Source organism: Gossypium arboreum, chromosome 7 (genome assembly GCF_025698485.1).
Source record: "Gossypium arboreum isolate Shixiya-1 chromosome 7, ASM2569848v2, whole genome shotgun sequence".
In the NCBI taxonomy this organism is placed as follows: domain Eukaryota; kingdom Viridiplantae; phylum Streptophyta; class Magnoliopsida; order Malvales; family Malvaceae; genus Gossypium; species Gossypium arboreum.
The window spans coordinates 86,318,359-86,339,812 of record NC_069076.1 but is presented as its reverse complement, the minus strand read 5'-3'; the positions used below and the strand labels follow the sequence as shown (position 1 = coordinate 86,339,812).

The 21,454-nt window shown below is 35.0% G+C and overlaps 2 protein-coding genes across 2 annotated transcripts; both read right to left on the bottom strand.

Annotated features, from left to right (window-relative positions):
- Positions 1–266: 266 nt before the first annotated feature.
- LOC108477907 (uncharacterized) lies at positions 267–812 on the bottom strand. Its single transcript, XM_017780379.1, has one exon. The coding sequence runs from the start codon at positions 810–812 to the stop codon at positions 267–269; it is 546 nt and encodes a 181-aa protein (XP_017635868.1).
- Positions 813–11,561: 10,749 nt separating this feature from the next.
- On the bottom strand, positions 11,562–15,038 carry LOC108488406 (pheophorbide a oxygenase, chloroplastic). Its single transcript, XM_017792721.2, has 7 exons — positions 14,409–15,038; positions 13,933–14,168; positions 13,690–13,816; positions 13,292–13,428; positions 12,747–12,906; positions 12,133–12,411; positions 11,562–12,042 (listed from the first exon to the last, which is right to left on the bottom strand). The coding sequence occupies exons 1-7, from the start codon at positions 14,829–14,831 to the stop codon at positions 11,788–11,790; spliced, it is 1,617 nt and encodes a 538-aa protein (XP_017648210.1). The 5' UTR covers positions 14,832–15,038; the 3' UTR covers positions 11,562–11,787.
- Between the last annotated feature and the right edge of the window lie 6,416 nt (positions 15,039–21,454).

Here is a 21,454-nt window from a genome sequence, read left to right as displayed (position 1 = left end):
AGACGTTCCTTACAAATCTTAAGAAATAAACAAACAACTTAAAAAACCCAAAAAAAAACTCTTAAATCAGCCTAAACTTAAAAGCCCACTTCAAAAATAAAACCAAAGATTGAGCAAACCTTAGCTCAGCCTCCTCTCTGTTCGTCTTCTACCCAGCCTACCAAAACTAGTCGCGCATTTCCAAGAAAAGATTTAAGCGTCGACTATTATCTTTTAAATGCATCTACTCCTACAGTTGGCAAGATTCTCGATTTCTTCTTTCTTCCCTATGACAGTTCCAGATCTTTGGCATCTTTTACTGCCGGTGTTATCACCGTTCTAAGCGATTGTCCTTCCATGTAGGTAGTTATGTTAAGCTTTAAAGCTTCTTGCGCTATTGCATGCGCCGTTTCGTTCCCTTTTCTTCCTATCCGTCTAAATCTACATTTGTTGAAATTTTTGCTAAGAGTTTTGATATCGATAATGTATGGGCTTAACATTGATTTATCATTTTCATTTCTCTGTATTTTTTTAATGATGCTGAGGGCGTCTCCTTCCACCACCACCCTTTGGTAACTCAGATCCAAGCCCATTCTTACCGCTTGTACGCAGGCCAAAGCCTTTGCTGCAAACGTCGTAGGGATTCGATTATTGACTTCCAATCTACAGTAAAGTATCTTTCCTTCTGAGTCCCTACAAACAATGCCTATTCCATATTTAAATATTTGTTTGTCAAAGGCCCCATCAAAGTTTATTTTGATTTCATCTGGTTCAAGTGGTCTCCACCGTTCTACTATCCTTTGACCTGGTAATTGTGGTTTACCTCTTCCCATTCCCTCATATATTTGTAAATAAGAAAAACTGTGTCCTCTACTGATTGTTTCTCCTTGACCAAATTGCCCAAATGCTACAAAAAATAGTCTTATTCTATATTCTTGTCGTATTGGTAAGTAACTCTCTTATACACTGTTGATATCTAACTTCCTCGTTCCTTCGTGTATTTTGGATCCCTAACTCTTTCCATATGTTTTTTACTGCAGCGCAATCCCTGAAGGCATGTTCCGTCGATTATGTATATGTTCTGCAGCAAGGGCATATAGCTGTATTGCAAATCCTCTTATAGTGTAGACTGCCCATAGTTGGAATGTATCCATTGTACATCCGCCAGTTTGTAATCTTTAATTTTCCTGGCAAGTTTGTTTGCTATATTTTTTTATAGAAAAGTTTACCAATGTTTGTATCATTATTTGTAACACTATCTAGGTTAGGTTCCTCTTTTGTTAACCATCTGTAACCGCTCATCACTGTATATTCTCCTGATGGTTCACCACTCCAAATTCTAGAGTCGTCTTGTTGGTGTTGTGCCAAAGGAATTCTAAGTATTACAGCAGCCTCCTCGCTTCCAAATAAGTTGGTTCCTAGCTCTATGGTTCCTAACTGATTCTTTAATTCTATATTCCTCCAATCTAGGAACCCCAAGCATCTTGCCAGGTTGATATGCGGTCTCCCCTTCCCACCCTCCAAGCCATCCCCTCTCTTAGTAGTTTCTTTTTTGTTCTACGCTCCTCTAGGTATATGAAGGGTAATTTCCTAGTTCTGCCTGCAAAAATTCATTGTTGGGAAAATATTTAGCTTTTAAAGCTCTTGTTAATAACGAATTTGCGTACTCCATTAATTTCCAACATTGTTTCACAAGAAGGGCAATATTAAATTTGGCAAGATTCCTAAACCCCATTCCACCTTTGTCTTTGTCGTAACCATTTTTTGGAAAAACGAAAACGACTTGGATTTTGAAAATGAACACAAAAGACGGGAGTCGCCACCGATCCATTTTGACTAGGTGTGATAGGGTCACCTCGTTAAAGTGGTTGTTTTTAATAAATAACTTGATTTATTTAAACAACAATTTTGGTCTACGCAAATCAAGAAAACAGGTTCGGGAGTCGGTTACACACGAGGAAGGATTAGCACCCTCGATACGCCCAAAATTGGTACCTAGTTGATCAATTAGTGTCTTAGTGTCGAAGATTGAAAACTTGGAAGACTTTTGAAATACGATCCCTCTTTATAAGGAAAATGCTTAAATATTAAAGACCTTCTCGTCTCAAATATGAAATGTCATATCCAGTGAGTTAGGACACAACATCTTGAATTTTCGAGAGCGAGCTTGCCTTTTGTAAAATCTGTGTATTTTAAAGGGTATTCGATTATTTAGAGTGAACGAGAGAAATCGAAACCCAGTAAGTTAGGGCACGTTTTCTCGAATTCTCAAACACCGAATATTGCCTTTATTCCAAAACAAATTCTTATTTTGAGATAACAAAATGTCATACCCGGTAAGTTAGGGCACAACACTTCACATCTTTGGGAATAAGCATTTTTCAAAACTCGTATAGTGATTTAAAAAGAATATATTCCGTTATTTAGGTTAAATGAAAAAAGTCGAAACCTAGTAAGTTAGGGCATGATTATCTCGAATTACCTAATATAGGATATTGCTTTTATGGAAGAATTGTTTGAATATATTGAGTGAAAAAATATAACGTGATTTATAAAAGTAGATTTTGGTATTAATAATGGGCGTAACGATATCAAAAATAATAATGTGAGCAATTATATAAAATGAAATAATAGCAAGCCTAGTAATGTGTAAATATAAACAAATGTATGAGGAAAATAAAACCACCGAATACATGAATAAATAAATAAAATGCATAAAACATGACAAAAGAAAAATGGCAATGATGACGAAAACAATAATAATAACAATAATATAAAACGATAATAATACATATGGTATTAATATATATATATAATAATAGAAACAAAAATATATATGATATATTAAAATATACGGGATATATATATATGAAATGAGTACATAATAGTTATAAAATATACATAATAGAATGTACAAACAATATGATATTTACAATATATATGTACATAATATATATGATATGCATGATATAATATTAATGTACATGTGCATAATATGGAGTATATATATATATATATATATATATATATATATTTATTAAAAGGATGCATATATGATATACAAATGCATTAACAAAACAATAATACCAAAAATTAATAATAATATATAAATGTAGACGATATGTATAGGTTAAAGATATATACACATATAATAATACATACACTAATATTATTATCAAGTATAATGGGAGCAAAAATAGATATAACATATATGTGTATAGTATGGTATTTAAACGCGTATGCATGAAATATACATTGGGAATAATAATAATATATAAAACTATAAACATATACATAAAATATATATATAAGTGTTAAATGGAAAATAAAAAGATTACTAAATAATAGTATAAACATGCTAATTATAACAATGAGAATAATAAATAAAATGATAAATAATATTAAAAATAAAAAAGGCAAAAATAATACAAAAAAAAACGTATTAAATATGAAAAAGGGACTGAATTTGAAACAAAATGAAGTTTTGGGGCCGATTTAAAAAATAATAAAGGAGAAATGGACTAATTTGAAAACGCGCGCAACTGCGGAGGGCCAAAAGGGAAATTTTCCCGAGCCCTTAAAACGACGTCGCAGAAGGGAGGACCGAATCGCAAACGCTATAAATTCCAGGGCCAATTTAAAAGAAATTAAAACCTGATTGCAAAACATATAAAAAGCGGAAGAACCGAGCATGCAATTAGCCCTTAAGAGCAAAAACACGCGGATCCCAGGGTAAGATGGGTCGGGTCTTCGGGTCGCGCCTAAACGGCGTCGTTTAGGGGCTGAGGGTTAATGCCCAAAACGGCACCGTATGCAAGCCCTATAAAAATCAAAAAAATTTTTGGTTTCTCATTCCTGCTGAGATTTAAGAAAAAAGAAGAGATAGAGAAATTTTCTCCGGAGAAAATCGAATCGGTCGGGGTCCCATTATCGCCATTGCGGCTGCTGCTGCTGGCCACCCATACTACGGTGGTAAAATTGCCCAAAGGTAAGAATTTTATTATTTTTTATTTTTACTATATTTCTATTTAAATATATATATATGTCATTTTTAATAAAATATGGTTTGGTATGTACAAATAAATTCAAAAAAAAAAGGAAAATAGATGAACCTTTGGCTTCTGTTTTCGATCCTTCTTGCTGCGGTTTCGTGTTGGTATTTGTGACCCTTGATGGTGTTTTTTGATCTGTTGTTATTTACCTTTTGATATTACTGATATCCGTTCTTGCTTTGTATTTTTAGAATCAAATATTGTTTCTCATTTCACCAAAAATGCCAACATACAAATGGTTTTCGATTTGGCCTTTTATAGGCATTTTCTTTACGACTTGCTTCTTGCTTTCTGTCTTGTCTCGTTAATACTTGCAGGTACAGCTTTAGGTGGTGGCACAATGACAAGGGCGGTGGCTGCAGGCTGTGGGCGGTCTGAGTCAGAAGACCCTAGGTGCGGCGCACCTAGGGTTTGAAATGTTACTATTTTCTTGTCATGGTTTGGGCCACATTGCTTTGGGCCTAGTAGGTTTAGGGTTTGATTTGTATTTGGGATGGGGCCAAATGGGCTTGTACAGTCTTTATGTTTGCAAAGCTTATCCCAACTACACCAGTGAATACCCCTTTTTTCCTTCCTGTTTTTGCCACCAAAATCGGCTAATTTCTTACTCCATTTCTTGACATAATGAAATTGGCAATAAAAAAACATGGCATCACGTAAGTTGGTATAGATTGACGAATACTTTTAATAAAGACTTCCTTACTGCCTTGGGATAATGTTTTAATGCACCAATTGTTCACTCGTTCAACGATTCTGTCTTTTAAATTTTGAAACGTCTTTTGTTTCTGCCTCCCCACAATACTTGGCATCCCAAATATCTTTAGACGTTCATTGCCCTTCTTACACGTAAAACTTGGGTCACCAAATCCTTTGCTTGTGTCGAACAGTTTGAGCTAAACAACATTGTCGATTTATCCAAGTTGATGCTCTGCCTAGATTTCTTTTCATACTTAATTAGAATATTTATTAGCTCGTTTGCTTCCCTTTCTGTTCCTTCTCCAAAAAGTACGTAGTCATCAACAAATAATGAGTTATCGCTAGCCCACTCCTACTTGCCTTTATGCCTCTTATTCTTTTTTCATTCTTCGCCATCCTCATCAAGGTAGAGAGACGCTCTCCGCAAATAAGAAATAAATATAGGCTCAGTGGGTCGCCTTATTTGAGGCCCCCTTATTGGCTTGAATCTTTCCCCACTTCTCCATTAATGCAAATTGAATAAGAGACGGAGGAGATACATTTCATAATAAACTCTACTCATGTACTCGCGAAGTCAAATCTTATCATTATCTCTTTTAAAAACCCCCATTCAACCCTATCATACGTCTTGTTCATATTCAATTTAAGTACAAAAGATTCATTAATTACTAATCTTTTTTGTTTTCATATATGTAGGATTTCATAGGCCAATAAAACATTATCAGTAATTATTCTTCCTGGGATAAAAAGCACTTTAAGCTTCGTCAATGCAACTATTTAAGATTTGACTAAATTTATTAGCCATTGATTTTGATATAATTTTATAAAGAACCAAATATAAGCTTATGGTCTAAAATATTTTAAACTGGTTGGACACAACTTTTTCAGAATTTAGACAATCAAGGTTAAGTTATATAGTTTCCAACAGGTTACCTCATTTTAAAATGCTGTGACAATATTCCCCCACTTCTTTCCCTAATATATGCCAGAATTTATGGAAGAAAATTGCAAGAAAATCGTCTTCTCTCACCGCTTTCACGAGCGCCATGCCTTTAAGGGCGTTTATAATTTCTTCGATCTTGTACCCTTCTGTCAGTTCTCGATTCATATCTTTTTTTATATATTTATTTACTCCATCCCACACCCCTTCCAATATCTCTCCTCCTCATGTGGTGAATAGTTCTGAAAAATAATTTTCTGCAATATTCATCATCTCATCTTTTTCCAATGTGAGCGAGCCATCTTTTTTTTTTTAGTTCTTTTATTTGATTTCTCCTTTTTCTATGAAAGGCATATCTTTGTTCCCAATAAAGTTCTTCTTTATCCATTTTCAAGTTTAATTCCACCTTCAATCCCAATAGGTCACCTATCACTTCATCTGATCGCTCCTCATCCATAAGATTATACATTCTTTTCTCCAAGCTTTTCCTTTTTCCTACCTCATTATTCTTCAAACGTTTAGCCCATTGTAACAATCCTTTCCAAGATCTATCAATCTTTGAGGAACATCCCCGTTGCTTTATCCCCAAAGACACCTAATCTCTTCTTCATACGTGTTTTCCAACAACCACTATTGCTTAAATCTAAAGTTTTCGGCTCTAAACACCAGATCGTCTAACTTTGTCTCTATTACTAAGGGACAATGATTTGAGAAAGAATGTCCAAACTTTGTAATTAGGCCACATTGTCCACCATTCCATATTTGCTATATATCTATCAAGACTCTCTCTAATATTGTTCTCTGCAAAATTTCCTCTTTCTCATGTGAACCACACCCTTATGAATCCCAAGTCTTCTAGTTGACAAGTTTTTAATGTTTCTCTAAAATCCTGTATACGTCCTTCCTCTCTTAGCCCCCTCCCATTTTTTCTCGAATTAAGTATAATATCTCATTGAAATCTCCCCACTAACCATGCCAAGCTATGATCTTGACCTAGTGATTTTAATAAGCTCCAACTCTCCTTTTTTTTGCTAACTTCTGGTGATCCATAGAATCCAGTGAACCTCCATCTTTTGATACTGGAATCTTCATCTATTTCCACATCAGTACGATTATTCAAAAAAATTCGTAATGTTACATTCATCCCTTCCTTCCAACCCATATTGAGCCCTCCTCTTGTACCTTCTACTGACACGCCAATCCGTTCTTCCGTTCTGAAAACCACATTGTCTTCAAACACGTTCCATCCTTTTGTTGTTCAATTTTGTCTCCATAATGAAGACTACTTGGGGTTTATTAGCTTTCAACACATGCTGAAGCCTTCTACGCACCTAAGGGCTCCCCAACCCCCGGACATTTCAACTAAGGATTTTCATTACTATCGGTTAACCTGCCCTTGCCAGTCTTGATTGGAGACTTGCACATTCATACTTCATCATGCTTTCTAGAGATTCTGAATTACCAATCTCCTCTTTGATAAACCCTTAGTCTTTTCTTCCCATCACTTCCTTCTATTGGCATATCTTCTTCCTCTTCCATCCTTTGTCTTCCTGTAGATCCTTCCTTATTCTCATCCTCAGCTCCCTATCCTTCATTCAGCTTTCCTTTCAAATTGAATCCTAATATTGGACTTATGTATTGTCCTCTCTGAAATTGCTTCTGTCTGTGAACCCCACCCTTTGCTTCCCCCATTTGTGCTTTCCCCCTTTCTCTTCCTCTAATAAAACCCCCATCTTCCCTCAACCAAGCACTAGTGGTGGTAACAACCCTCCTCCCTGGTGCCCTCAACGATAGCTCCCATCCCAACTCCATCTCTTGACAATCTGTTGTTATTCTGATAGGGCAAAAATATCTCCATGCCCGAGTTTTTCACAAAGAAAACAGAAAATAGCCAATTTCTCATATTGAAATCGTGCATAGAATTGTTTTCCCGACAAAATTATTAACTTCTTCTTTCTTTTTTAAAGAGACTCTTACATCCAATTGAACCCGTATTCTCATATACCCACGAAATCCCTTGTTGATTTGTTTTGTATCATTTTCGACAAAAGTACCAAGGAATACTCAAACTATTTTGCAAGTTCTTCAGAAATCATTCTTGTTGGTATATCATGAATTTGAACCTAAAAGAATGAATAAATCAAAGGTACTTTCATTGGATTCTCGTCTGCCATTAATCTATGGAAAACTAGTAGGTGGTTGTTAAAGGTCTATGGTGCTCCATTCATGACTATGTGAATATCGACCTCATGAAAGGATATGAACAAGAATCGCTTCTCTCCTAGACCTAAGATCACCATCCCACTGATTGGATGCCATAAATTAGCCAATGTATTTTTCACGGCTAGAAAATTAACTACACTTGTTGTCAGAAAGCACCCCCACCAAGCAAAATTCTTAATTCAATTTGTCTTCTTTTCCCCTTCCACCCTCCAACCCTCCTCTTCCTCATTGTTAAGACATAGCCCCGCCATATCGTTCTCCATTAATTCATTTTTGATGTTCAATTCAAACCCTAATTTCCTAGATTTTGAAGGTGGTTTAAAGAAGAAACAAAATAGAAACAACAAAAAAGATCGATCAAAAAAGCTAAGTTCACATGATCAAGATTTGATAAAAACTTTTTATCAATTGAATACGTGAAAACCAAAGACGAAGCTTATTTGTTATTATTTGTTATTTATTTCAACATTTATATATAAAAAATAAAAATAATTTGTCTGAAACCTTTTTTTTTTTAAACGGGAATCGACTTTGAAAAACGAAAATGAAGTTGTCACCGATATTTATTTAGTGTGATCGGATCACCTTTGTTTTAATAAAACAATTTTAGTTTAACGACATTTTGGTCTACGAAATTCAAGAGAATAAGTTCAGGAGTCGGTTACGTGCGAGGAAGGATCAGCACCCTCGACACGCCCAAAAATTGGTACCGAACTAATTAGTTAGTGTCTTAATGTCGAAAATTGAAAATCGAGAATAGATTTGAAATACGATCCCTTTTTATTAACATCGATTTTAAAATTCTTCAATTAGCTCAAAACGATTGTTAAAGATTTCCTTATCTCGAGATATCGGAGTATCACATCTCGTAAGTTAGGACACAATACCATGAATTCCGGAGCGCAAGGTCGTCTTTAATTTAAATTGGAATCCTGTGTATTTTAAAACTCAAAAGGATATTTGGCTATTTAGAATCAACAAGAAAACCGAAACCCCGTAAGTTAGGGCACAATTCCTCGATGTTCCAAAACGCAAAATATTGCCTTATTTAGAAAATTTTCTTTTTGAAATATAGCGAATATCATGTTTAATAAAGTACGTTATTCGTTTAGATTAAAAAATAAAACAATTTATTGGATGAATGTAACGAGGCTTGATTCATAGGGCGATAATATGAAATAAAAATATAGTGCGACATGGAAAGATGATACATGAATAAAAATATTACACGAGTGAATGACAATAATATGGAAATACAAGTAAACGAATCATAGTACATGCAATGGCAATAATCTCACAACATGCATCATTTAAATACTAACATTAATAATTAAAGACCAATGAATTAAATAATATATATAACAATTTTAAAAAATGATAAAGCAAATTAAAATAAATAAAATGTAAAACAAATTTTAAAATGATAACAAATGAAATTGAAATAAATAATGTGAAAAGAAATTTAATATCAACAATGTACAAAATAATTTAAAAATAGAGTATATGTAAAAGAAATTTTAAAATAGGTAATATACAAGACATCAAAGAAATAACTAGTATATATACAAAAAATAGATATAACAATTTGAAATTCATAATATATAAAAAAATTTAAAGTAAATAATAAAACATTTTAAAATGAATAATACATAAAGCGAGTTTAAAATAAATAATGTAAAAGAATTTTAAAATCTATATTACACAAAGCAAATTAAAAAGGATTCATATGAGTGATTTTAAAATAGAAAATATATATATACATACACAAAAGTGTAAAATAAATAATATATATATAAAAATAATAAAACTATTTTTAAATAAATAAAAGAGTTTAGCATAAGATAACAATTTAAACAAGTAATAAAACAATTATACATGAAAAAGCAAGCTTAGAAATATATAAAGCAATTCAAGTATATAATATATGAAATAATTTAGAATAATACATCCAAAATAATCTAAAACAGTTTATCATATAAAAATAGATAAAATAGTTTAAAATAAATAAATGAAATAAATAAATAAAATATCAAAGAGTCCAAATTTACGTGAAAAAGGGTTAGATTGTAGATAAAATGAAACTTTAGGGTCCGAATTCGAATAAAATAAATGCAAGTATATAGAAATGACTAAATCAAAATCTAAATAAAATTAAAAGGGGAAATTCGAGATAAAAAAAAGGGCAAAAGACGGATTTGAAACGCGCTTGAAAACTGAGGGACCGATTGGGAAAATATTCCCAGCCCTTATACGCTTGTTTTACCCGTCTGCCTCTTCAAATGGTCTAAGGACCAAATTGGAACAGAGGTAAAATTATGCGGTTAAATTTAAAAATAAAAGAAAAATAAAAAGGATTAAATTTAAATAATCAGAAATGCGGGAGGACCGCGCATAAATAGTCCATTTACTGAAAACGCGCGGATTCCCCTAAGGCGGGTCGGGTCTCGCGGGTCAGAGGCCCAAAACGATGTCGTTTTGGCCTCTGAACTCAATCACCAAAACGGCGCCATTTGCTTCTTGTTACTTAAGTCAAAATATTTTAAAAAAAATTCATTTTTACTGCTCTTTAAAAAAAAACTTTTAAACACTCCCCCCTCCCTTATTTCTTCTCTGCTAGGGTTAGGAAACCCATCATTGCCGCCGTCGCCGAACTACCGCTCCTCCACCTTGCACGGTGGTCGGAGGGATGCAAAACGGTCCCCTTAGGCTCGTTTTGACCGGATCTAGAGGCCTATCCTCTTATTTGCAACAAAAACCGAATAAAAGTGTCTATTTGGTCCTTTTACTTAGCCGACGCAGCCGTCAAAGCCAAGGCCAAACCTTAAACGGTCTTGGGGCCCTCGGCGTCGGTGAAACGCCCTCGACGACGGATGAGCGTGAGGCTACTTGGGTAAGTTTTTCTTTTCCTCTTTTATTTGAAAGATTTGTGTTATAAAAATAAAATAAATAAAATAAAAGAAGCAAAAAAATGAAAATAGATGGTGAAAAGATTAACCTTTCGAAACTTTTGTTCTATTTTTTGATTGATAGTGTGTGTAATACAATATTTTTACGTTTGAGGCTTCTTATAGCCGAATATAAAAAATTTAATCTATATTTGCTACTGTTCGGCTCTGCTCTTTCCTGTTCTCCCTTCTTTGTCATGTTTGCAGGTCTATAGAGGGTCAACGAAGGAAAACCTTGCTATTTCGGTGCAAGGAAACAACCATCAGGCGGAGGGTACACTGATGGAGGCACGTGGGGTGCGGGGCGACCAAGTCTACGGTGCTAGAGTGGATAGAAACCCTAGGGTTTTTTGAAAATTTTTGATATTTTGGGCCAATCAGGCCTTGTAATGTTGGGCTCGAGATTTTGAGTTGTGTTTTGGGTCTTAATTGGGCTGATGGTATAGGTTAAGTATTGAGTCTTGTAATTGAATTGTAAATATTTTGAGCCCGGGCAAAATTTGAGTACTACATAATTCACAACTTTATTAAAAATCAATTTTTATGTAATTTCACTTATCACCATTACAAGTCTTTCCATCAACGAAGCTTTTGTTCAAATATGACATTGGATGAGTTACGAGAAATGACAGAAAATTAATGCCCCATTAAAATCCAAGATTGTTTTCCAAGCTACATGATGTAATCCCATTTTCCTTTTAACTATAAACTGAAAACAGCGGGAAATTTAGAAAAATAAATAAATTGCTGGCATTTGCTAATTGAAAAAGACAGCAGATTTTAGTTTATACAAAATGATATTTAGTTTAAAAAAAAATAAGGAAAAAAAAAAGATGAAGTATAAGTCCAAAATTTGTATTACATTTTAAAATCTTACTGTAATCTCTTTCAATATATATACACTGTAAACTTCTAACTACTTGGACAAGTATGGCTAAAGTGAAAACTTGTTCTAATCGATTTCAGCGTGTACATAATTAACAAAAACGAAGTTCTTTTCCAGTTCATGCAATGTATATGCCAAACCTGCAGAAACCACTCCAAGTAGTGCTAAAACTACTCGGAATTGCATGTCGGATGGAATGCTGGCTGTTGCGCAAAATGCAACCGTTGCACCCATTAGGATCTTTTGCCATGTTTGAAATGATTTGTATGCTTGTTTGCATGATGAACATTTGAGCGTATGCTGCTCGAATCTATCTAACATCTGCAGATGATGATTAAAAGTTCATGAACATGTTTGAATAGAAGCTGTTAAGGGGACAGGGGATATTAGTAAATTTTAAGTTTAGCGTACCTGGCGTTTTGATAATACTGTGGATGGTAGAGGCTGTTGGCCAACCGAGGTGAGCCATTCAGGTTGACTATTGCCGTGACGTCTTAGCCAATTTCGAAATGCCAAGACGAAGCGATCAGCTTGTGTGGGTGTGAATGTGAGCTTTGTGTACTGCTTGTTTATGTCCTCAGAACTCTCCATGGACTTTGAAAGAAAGATCTTTTCTTGTCCTTGAAGAACAATCATGTCTCCATCATAGACCTTGTTCGAAGTCCAATGCTCGAACCATCTAGGAACCACCTGACATGAGAAGCAGGGAATGATTTAACTTAAAGAATTTATACAGAAATGAAGCAAAACTTGGGTACCAAAATCGAGGCTTTTCCCTTAACATGAAACTTTGATTAGGAACATGGATGCTAATTAAAGCAAGCATATCACAGAAAACGTGGAAAAATAAAATAGTTCGTGATGAATAAACCTTACAAGAAGTTCTAACAGAACGCATATAGAAAACAAGAAAGGCTAGCGCTATTTGCAACATCATAAAGAGAGAGATATGATTAAAGATCCTCATTTTACTGCAATATCAGACACGAAAATATGCATTAGAAGCACAATGAAATAGTACTCACCTGCCACCAGGCAGACCCAGGCACTGTAAACTGGAAGAAGTTTCGAGCACTACAAACGATTGATCGAGTCTTCCCTGGAGCCATTGGTACATTGAACGAACATATCCATATCTTCCATTTCTGCTCACCAACTATAGGAAGTTTCGTGTCTATCTCTATTCTGCAGAGCATCGTAGTACAAGTACCATAAAATTGGAAGATCCATAAAATTTTGAAAGACATTAATACAAAAGACAACAATTTATTAACTGATCTAAGCTGCATTTGGCTCTTTATGCATGTAACAAGATGAAAGGGAGACCGAAAAGGATATTCTTGAAGGAGAAAAATAATGATATGAAACTATTTGGACTGATAAGAGAGGATGGTGGTGGATAGGGATGATTGGAGGATGAGGATTCATGTAACCGACTTAAATGTTTCTATGTATTGTTTCTTGTAGCAGACTACAAATCTAGTGTGGGATTAAGGCTTGTTGGTCCATTTGTAAAAGTAGTTTAAGATGCACTGAAATTTTAAATCTTAAACAAGGATGACAGACTTACTTATTTATATAATAACATGGTGCTATAAACTTAGAACTGATCTTGGGATTATCATCATTTGATCCACCAAAGCCCCAAGGACCACTAGACTCCACCTTAAACGGAAGAGGTTTAGCTCGGTCTCTCCTCCCTGTAACCTATGTTGACAAAATACAAGATTTATCAGCAATAAAATGAATTATATTTTGATGCTTGTATTTATTTCGAAAACTAAGAGTAGGGATCGAAAAGCATTGTTAAAGCCCCAATTGAAAACTTAAAATTTATAAGGTTCATCTTAAAAGTTGCTTGACTTGAAAAGTAATGGATTCTTCAAGCGATCAGTATACCATGATGGATCTTTGGATATCATCTAAACCATGTATGTAAACTAAATCTAATAAAGCTTGTAAAAGTACCTTGTGATGAGCAAAATCAATATGGGAAGGATCAGAGACATTCTCCATGAGGGTATCATAACCATAGAACAGATCACGCTGAATATTAACGGTTGCAAACTCCGGTTCTTTAAAGTCATCAGGTAACCTAAAAACATAGCAATGATGTTTCATCAAGATATATTATACTATATCATCTGGTTTAGTACTTAACCTAGAAGTTTGAACAACAAACATATACTAAAATTAGATGCAATGAATTACATTGGGGGCTTGGTGGCACTAGCTCTTTCCTGCCCATTCTCGTCCGGCCAAACGAAAAGCAATCCTTGAGACACCATTGTAGGAAACACAGTAGCACAGGCTCTTGGAGACTGAACAGCACGAGCTTCAGGACCTTGAGATGCAGCCTGAGGAATCCTAGTGCATGATCCACATCCATCAAAAGACCATCCATGATATGAACATTGCAAGTGCCCATTTTCATCTAGTCGCCCTTCCTACAAAGTTGCAAAGATACCAATCAAAACCCAGAATTCAGTAACCCATTTTTTTTCATTTGGTAGCAGATACAAATAGCCAAATTTAAGGGGCAACCAAATTTGAACTTTAGCTTATGCACTGAACAGAGTGACATGTTTAATGAAGGTTCAATAGGGCAAACAAAAAAATGTAAATGCTGCAAAATATATTCACTAGAGCTTACAGGGTTTAAGAATAGAGAGAAATAAGGCACATACAGATAAAGGAGCAAGCCTATGGGGACACTTATCATCAAAAGCAACCCATTGATTCTTTGATTTATCAAACCAAAGCACTAAATCACGACCCAGAAGCTGAAATGGGGTTGGTAAAGTTGGGTCCAAATCTTCAACCAAAGAAACCGGGTACCAATGATCTTTCCACGAGAACTTAGCATCTGAACCCTCTTCACTAAACTCATCGCTAACTCTATACTCTTCGTCTTGTTTCTGATCCGGTGAGGGTGCTACTGCTGATGATGGAGTTGCCACGTGGAGAGGTTTAAGCCTTGTGATTCTTCTTGGAGCGAGGTTGTTCTTGGTTGGAGATATAAAAGCATGGGGTTTGCTTGTTTGTGAGGACGCAATAAAAGAAGAGGCCATACGAGTAGTAGAAACAGTGGTAGCTAGAAACACCGCCATTTTTTAATTATCGATGCTGATCTTTTTTTCTCTACATACAAAATTCTTTAATTTCCTTTTGATTCTCTTTAAAGAAAGAAAAAGCAGAAGGAGAAACACTTGCGTGCAAGTTTTCTATTTCTGATAGACAGCGAAAGGAAGGTCTGAAACTATAGAACTCGCTCGGCCCCGGAAAATGTATCCTCTGTCTATTGCCTATTCATTATTGAATTACCTAATTCTCATCCGACCACTAAAATAATGACACGTAACAGACATTTTTGGATGACGCGGTACCGACCACACAACTATGTTTGTGTATATTAGACACGTGTGTAATTAAGCTGCCATAATGAAAGTAAAATATATAAAAAGTAAGTTATTGGATTCGGGTCAGTAAAATATTAAAAAGAAATACACGGGTTTTTTATTTAAATAATACAAAAAATAAAATTAATAACTAAAATAGTATGTTTATAAGATTATTTACTAAAATGATATAGTTTTTATTGATGCTGCCTGTGAGATTGGCGTCACCGGGCTGCAATAGCTAATAGGCGGCACTGGACTGAAATATAATAGTCTAAAGTATTTAGGGATTTATGATGTAATTTTTCCATTTTAGTATGGTTGCTGAAAAGAAAGGGTAAAAGGGTGCCGCCTAACCGAGTCACGACACCAAACTTTAAATAGGGCCAATTGCCTTTTAAGCCTTCCTTATTTATTATTTTATTTTTATTTCTTTTCAACTCACTATATTGTGTTTAAACAAACTCTTAATCTATTTTGTAGTTAAATAAGCCCTTAACTTATGATTTTTTCTCATAAAACCCGCTTATTTTAATATTAAATTATATATTTTGAATTTCAAGCTCTTATCTTAATTTTTGTTGATGCAATAAAATTATATACAACTTTAATATCAACATAAAACCAAAAAGTAATAAAAATTTCAAAAAGTAGTTAAGAATATCGTATATATAAGCACTCTCAAGAAATTTAAAATTTTTATTTTTATTTAATAAATTATTCTCATCAAATTCACATCAACATAAGATGTGAATTAGTTTATATTTTTTAAATAGCTTTACTTTGGGTAAAATATATTTACTTTAAAATTAAAATATAGGGCTTTTATGAGTAAAAACCATAAGTTAAGGGCTTATTTAACTACAAAAATGGATTAAGAGTTTGTTTAAACACATTATAGTGAGTTGAAGGAGAATAAAAAGAAAATAATAAATAAGGAGAGCTTAAAAGACAATTAGTCCTATTTAAAATTTGGTGCCGCCACTCTGTTAGGCGGCACTCTTTCCCTTCCTTTTCAACAGCCATACTAAAATGGAAAAATTCATCACAGGTCCCTAAATAGTTTAGACCATTACATTTCAGTCAATTGTCGCTTATTATAAAATCAAGTGACGCCTAATCGACAAAGGCACCAATAAAAATTATACCATTTTGATAAATAATCTTATGGACATACTATTTTAATTATTAATTTTTTTTTTATTATTTAAGTAAAAAACACGAAATACACTAACACTATTTTTGGGCCTAACAACACACATATTAAAATATACAAGTGTTCAAGCTTCTTTTATTTTAAAATAATTTGTAAAAGAAAATTCAATATTCTAAATTCACCTCTCTCAATATTTTTTTTACCTAACAACGATATTTATCTTCTTAACCAGATTGATATTTTAGTTAATCAATTTATTGAGTTAGTTCTTAATAATTTTTATAATTATTTAAAAAAAAACCTACATGGAGAACTTGGACAACCATTCTTTTACATTGTAATTTATCATATTTTGTTCTATTTCATGTTTTACATAAAACTTTAAGTTTAATAATAATGATTTAATGTTGGTTGAGCTTTACTTCCATTGGCATCATTGTTATTGTGGAAACGAGGAGGATGTAGATTCAAATATTGATGCGTCGCGAAACTAACTAAAAATTTGACTAAGACAACTGTACCTATAGCTACGGTGAGTAAAGATATTGTTCCCACAAAAACTAAAAGTGCTACTAATTAATATCTTTCTATTATTTAATCTAATAATTTAGTGATTGATTAAAACTAAAATTAACTAAATTAATTAACTAGCGAACACGATAAAAAAACAAATCACGAAAGTAATCAATAAACAACCAATAAGCAAAACAATACACAGGAAAGAATTCACCTAGATTTTATCTGTCACTATCAATTTAAATTTGTGACAGCCCAAAATTGACCCTAGTCGGAATGTGGTTTCGGGACCACAAAACCGAGGCATAAAATAATTAAAATTTATTTTGATGCCTATAATATGTGTGTGCTCATGTATGACATTTTATGATGATTGATTTAGTGTTATAAAGGTGAATTCCACTAGAAAGGACTTAGTAGTGAACTTTGAAAGTACGATAGGGAAATGTGTGATGACTAATTAAAGCATGCATGCAAAATAATGGACTTGCATGTCAAATTCCCTTTACAAGTGATGGCCGGCCATGACAAAGAGATATGGGCTAAACATGTCATGAAACATGTTTTGTTGGGCATTAGGGAGAAATAATAAACAAATAAGCATGGGTAAGAAAAGAATGAAAAAAATGTGTGTGAGAGAGTAGCATTCCCCATTGCCGTGCAACCAAGAAGAGAAAACAAAAAATTTGTTCATCCTTGTTCTCTCCTTTTGGCCAAAAATACTAAGAGGAAGAAGAGATTTTGCTTCATTTCCTTTGTTTAGAAGAGATCTAGAAGGATATTTGGCTAAACTTGCATCAAGATTGAGGTATGTATGAGGTTGTGTCATGAGATTCATGCATGTTTTAGTGGCCAACTTGATGTTTATGTTAGCCATGGTTCAAATCCTTGTTATGCCATGGAAGTGGTATTTGGTCAAGGTTGGTATTGTGGTAAAGCCATTGCATGTTAAGTGTGAAGCTTGATGATGATGCATGCAATGATGGATTGTCTACTCTTGAAATTTCTTTGTAGCCATCTTGAGTAAGACTTTGAGTTTTCTTTTTGTTTAACCATGATTGAAGATGAAAGGGGCATGATTGTGATGTATTCGCCATGATGCATTCATGAGCATGGTTCATGCTTCTTGCATGTTAGTTAAAATTTGTGTTTTGGATGGCTATATGGACACCTTGAAATTCGCCATGCTCATATATGTATATATATGTTTGCACATGATGTTTTGGTTATGAAGTAAGTGATGAATATGTTTGTTTAAAGAAGAAGATGTTGAAGAATGTTTGTGAAATTGCAAGCACATTCGCCTAGCACACATATGAGTGCTTGATGCTATATTATAAGTTTTGAGCTACAATATGCAAAGCATTAACTAGTAAAATGCATGCTGTTTTTGTGTGGTATTAAGTGCATAATTGGCCTCAACATGGACATGTATATTCGGCCTTAGGGAGCCTATTGATGGCCTTAGCTTTTCCTTGATGCTCGAATGAATTGTATTGAATTGCTTGATGTAGTATAAAATGTGCATGACCATTGTGTATTCAAGCTAAAGGGTGGCCATATGACCATTTAAACTCCTTGTCATATTCGCCATAAGCTAGCACAATGAGGTTTTAATAAATTGAATTTGTTTGAATTAGCTCAAGAGCTTAGAGGGCCACAATTGGACAAGGGAAGGAAAAAGTGATCGAATAGCCGTAAAAGCCGTTCGACAACATCCGAGGTAAGTCCTCAAGAAGTGACCTTAATTGAATTATGTGGAATGAAATATGGATGTATTGATTATTGATTTATGTGTGTATGAGTATTCGAATGATACCCGGGCTAAGTCCCGAAGGCGATTATGCTAGTGATTATAATTGTGTTTGAGCCTTAGTAACAAAAATGAAATATGTATGTCCAATGATTATTGATGTATGGGTGCATGAGAAATTGAATGATATCCGGGCTAAGTCCCGAAGACATTTATGCTGGAAATTATATCCGGTTAAGACCCAAGGCAATTGTGCTAGTGGCTACATCCGGCTAAGACCAAGGCATTCGTGCGAGTCATTCTATCCGGCTAAGACCAAGGCATTCGCACGTGGTTATATCCGGTTGTATTCAAGAAGCTTGGGCTGGAGGTGAGTGTTGGTTGCTGTAATAAATTCAATTAGTACGCTCGAAAGGCCCAAAGAATAAGGTATGTTTATATGTGCATTGGAAAGTCGACATGTTTGAGCAACATTCGCTCAATCGACTAACTAATTTCAGCTATTGAATAGGTTGATACCTTGTGAAAGTATATAATGATGAAGTGGGAAGTAAGAATGATTATGTGAATGTGTATTAATGAAATGATGCATTTGGCTATGTGAATGTATTGCTTTAATTAAAGCTGATTTTATTCCTTGAGACTTACTAAGCATAAAAATGCTTACCCGTTGCTTTGGCTCTCTGTTTTATAGATTTTGCTCGATAGCAATCGGATTTGGGATCATTAAAGTCAAGTCATCCACACTATCAACGCCTCTATTTTGGTATAAATTTTTGGTTGAACTTTGAAATGGCATGTATAGGACTACCCTTGTTGGTTTAAATATGCTGTGATGTATATGTGTACGGCCATGCGAAAATGGCTCGTAAAAGTGAAGTACTGAACTTAGACTATTTGCGGTTTGTATATATATATATGGTGTCATGATGTGATTATGGATTGGAGATGGGAATGTTGGTCACATGATCAGCCATTGGTATGGTTAAAATGATCATATATGAACCTATGTATGGCAAGACTAGTTGGTTCATGGAGACTACAAAATAGGTAAGACCTACCTTAAAAACAGATGCTGCCAGCTGCAGTGACGTGAATGTGAAAAATCACAAAAATTTGTAGGAATGGTATTAAATAGTGAATAAGCTATGTAAATGAACCTTGATGAGTCTATTTTCATATGGAAGAAACGAAATGATCATAGGAGTTACATGTTAAGAGATATTAAAGCTATTGTGAGACAGGGCCAGAATGGTTTCTGGGTCCCCTATCGCAACTTTAAAAATTTACTATAAATTATCCAGAAAGAATTAGGAGTCATGCCTTATATTTACAGATTCCATTTTGAGTCTAGTTTCATTAGAAACAAACGGCACCAGTATTAAAGCCCTGTACAGAGAGATATTCAAGTTGTAACGCGCGAAGGTCAAAGCAGTCGATCCCTGTAACATGGGTAACTTTAACTAATAAACTGTACCAATTGGCCCGACCAAAAATTCTAGAAATAAATCCATGGATGGATATATGAGTCTAAATTCAGGGAAAATTTACGAAACCAGTTTCCGAGTTTTGGAACTCGAGATATGATTTTTAAGGCGACGGTGATGCAGTTTTCCAGCCTGACTGGAAATGTCAAATTGGTGGGCAAAATATGTGGACTTGGCTTGTTAACCCCTCGTGTCCGACACCGGCGATGGTCTCGGATTCGGGGTGTTACAATTTTATTGGTATCAGAGCCACGGTTTAGTCGATTCTAGGACTACCGTGATGTGTTTGGGGTCTAGCTATACATGCCATTAAATGATGAATCGATAATGTGGTGATTTCTGACAATTTGACTTTGTGTTTGTTTATAGCAATGGATCCCGATCCCAGCCGAGCAATAGCTGATGATGTGAAGAGTGTGGCGCTGCTCCGCGCAAGAAGGGACAGCGCCATGGACTCTCAACCTATGGCCAGCAATCCGAATGATGAGGCTAGGCAAGCCTTTTATAGTGTGATGAACGAATGGTTTAATCAATACATTCGAACTAACACTACTGTTCCACAACCTCCATTCCCGACTAATGCAACCCCGCACCTACAATACCTCCCGAATCGACCAAATAAGGTCAAGTAAGCCCCAATCGACAGAATTCGTAAACATGGGGCCACTGAATTCAAGGCTACGGATAGCGACGATGCCGAGCAAGCTGAATTTTGGTTGGACAACACTATCCGGTGCTCGATGAGCTATCTTGTACACCGATGAGTGCTTAAAGTGTACCATCTCCTTGCTACGCGATTCCGCCTACTATTGGTGGAGTACTCGACTTGTGGTGCCTAGGAGCAAGTGACTTGGGAATTCTTTCAAACCGAGTTCAAAAAAGTATATCATCGAGATTCATCGACCAAAAGCGAAGGAATTTCTTGATCTTAAGCAAGGCTCTATGTCGCCATCGACTACTGAACGAAAATTTGTGAGGCTTAGCCGACGCTGCGAGAATGCATTTCTGAAGCTATTATGTAAACGCTCGAGGATGGGCTGAATGATGATATAAGGATGTTCGTTGGCATTCTCGAAATACGAGAGTTCGTAGTACTTGTTGAGCGAGCTTGTAAAGTAGAAGAGCTTAGAAAGGAGAAACAAAAGTTGATGTGGGAACCGGAGAATTCGAAAGAGGTCCTCGGAAAGTCTCTTCAACAGCATCGAAGAGATTTCGAGATGATGTGAGCCGGTTTAGAGGCGTTTGGGCTTTTCTAGACGAGGACGCGATCGACCCCCGTGACCATCGAGTCACTTGATCGCCGATGGTGGAAATGATCGCCGAGAGAGGCGAGTGTCTACATTGTGGCAAATGGCATTCGGGAGCTGTTGGTTTCGTGATCGCTCCTACTATAAGTATGGATCGGCCGACCACTTTATGAAGG

Coding starts and splice junctions, on each gene's coding strand:
- LOC108477907 (XM_017780379.1), bottom strand. CDS start 812: ATGGGAAGAGGTAAACCACAATTACCAGGTCAAAGGATAGTAGAACGG.
- LOC108488406 (XM_017792721.2), bottom strand. CDS start 14,831: ATGGCGGTGTTTCTAGCTACCACTGTTTCTACTACTCGTATGGCCTCT. Junction 12,907..13,291: donor CCATGTTATTATATAAATAA/GTAAGTCTGTCA, acceptor GATGCTCTGCAG/AATAGAGATAGACACGAAAC. Junction 12,043..12,132: donor CAGTATTATCAAAACGCCAG/GTACGCTAAACT, acceptor CATCATCTGCAG/ATGTTAGATAGATTCGAGCA.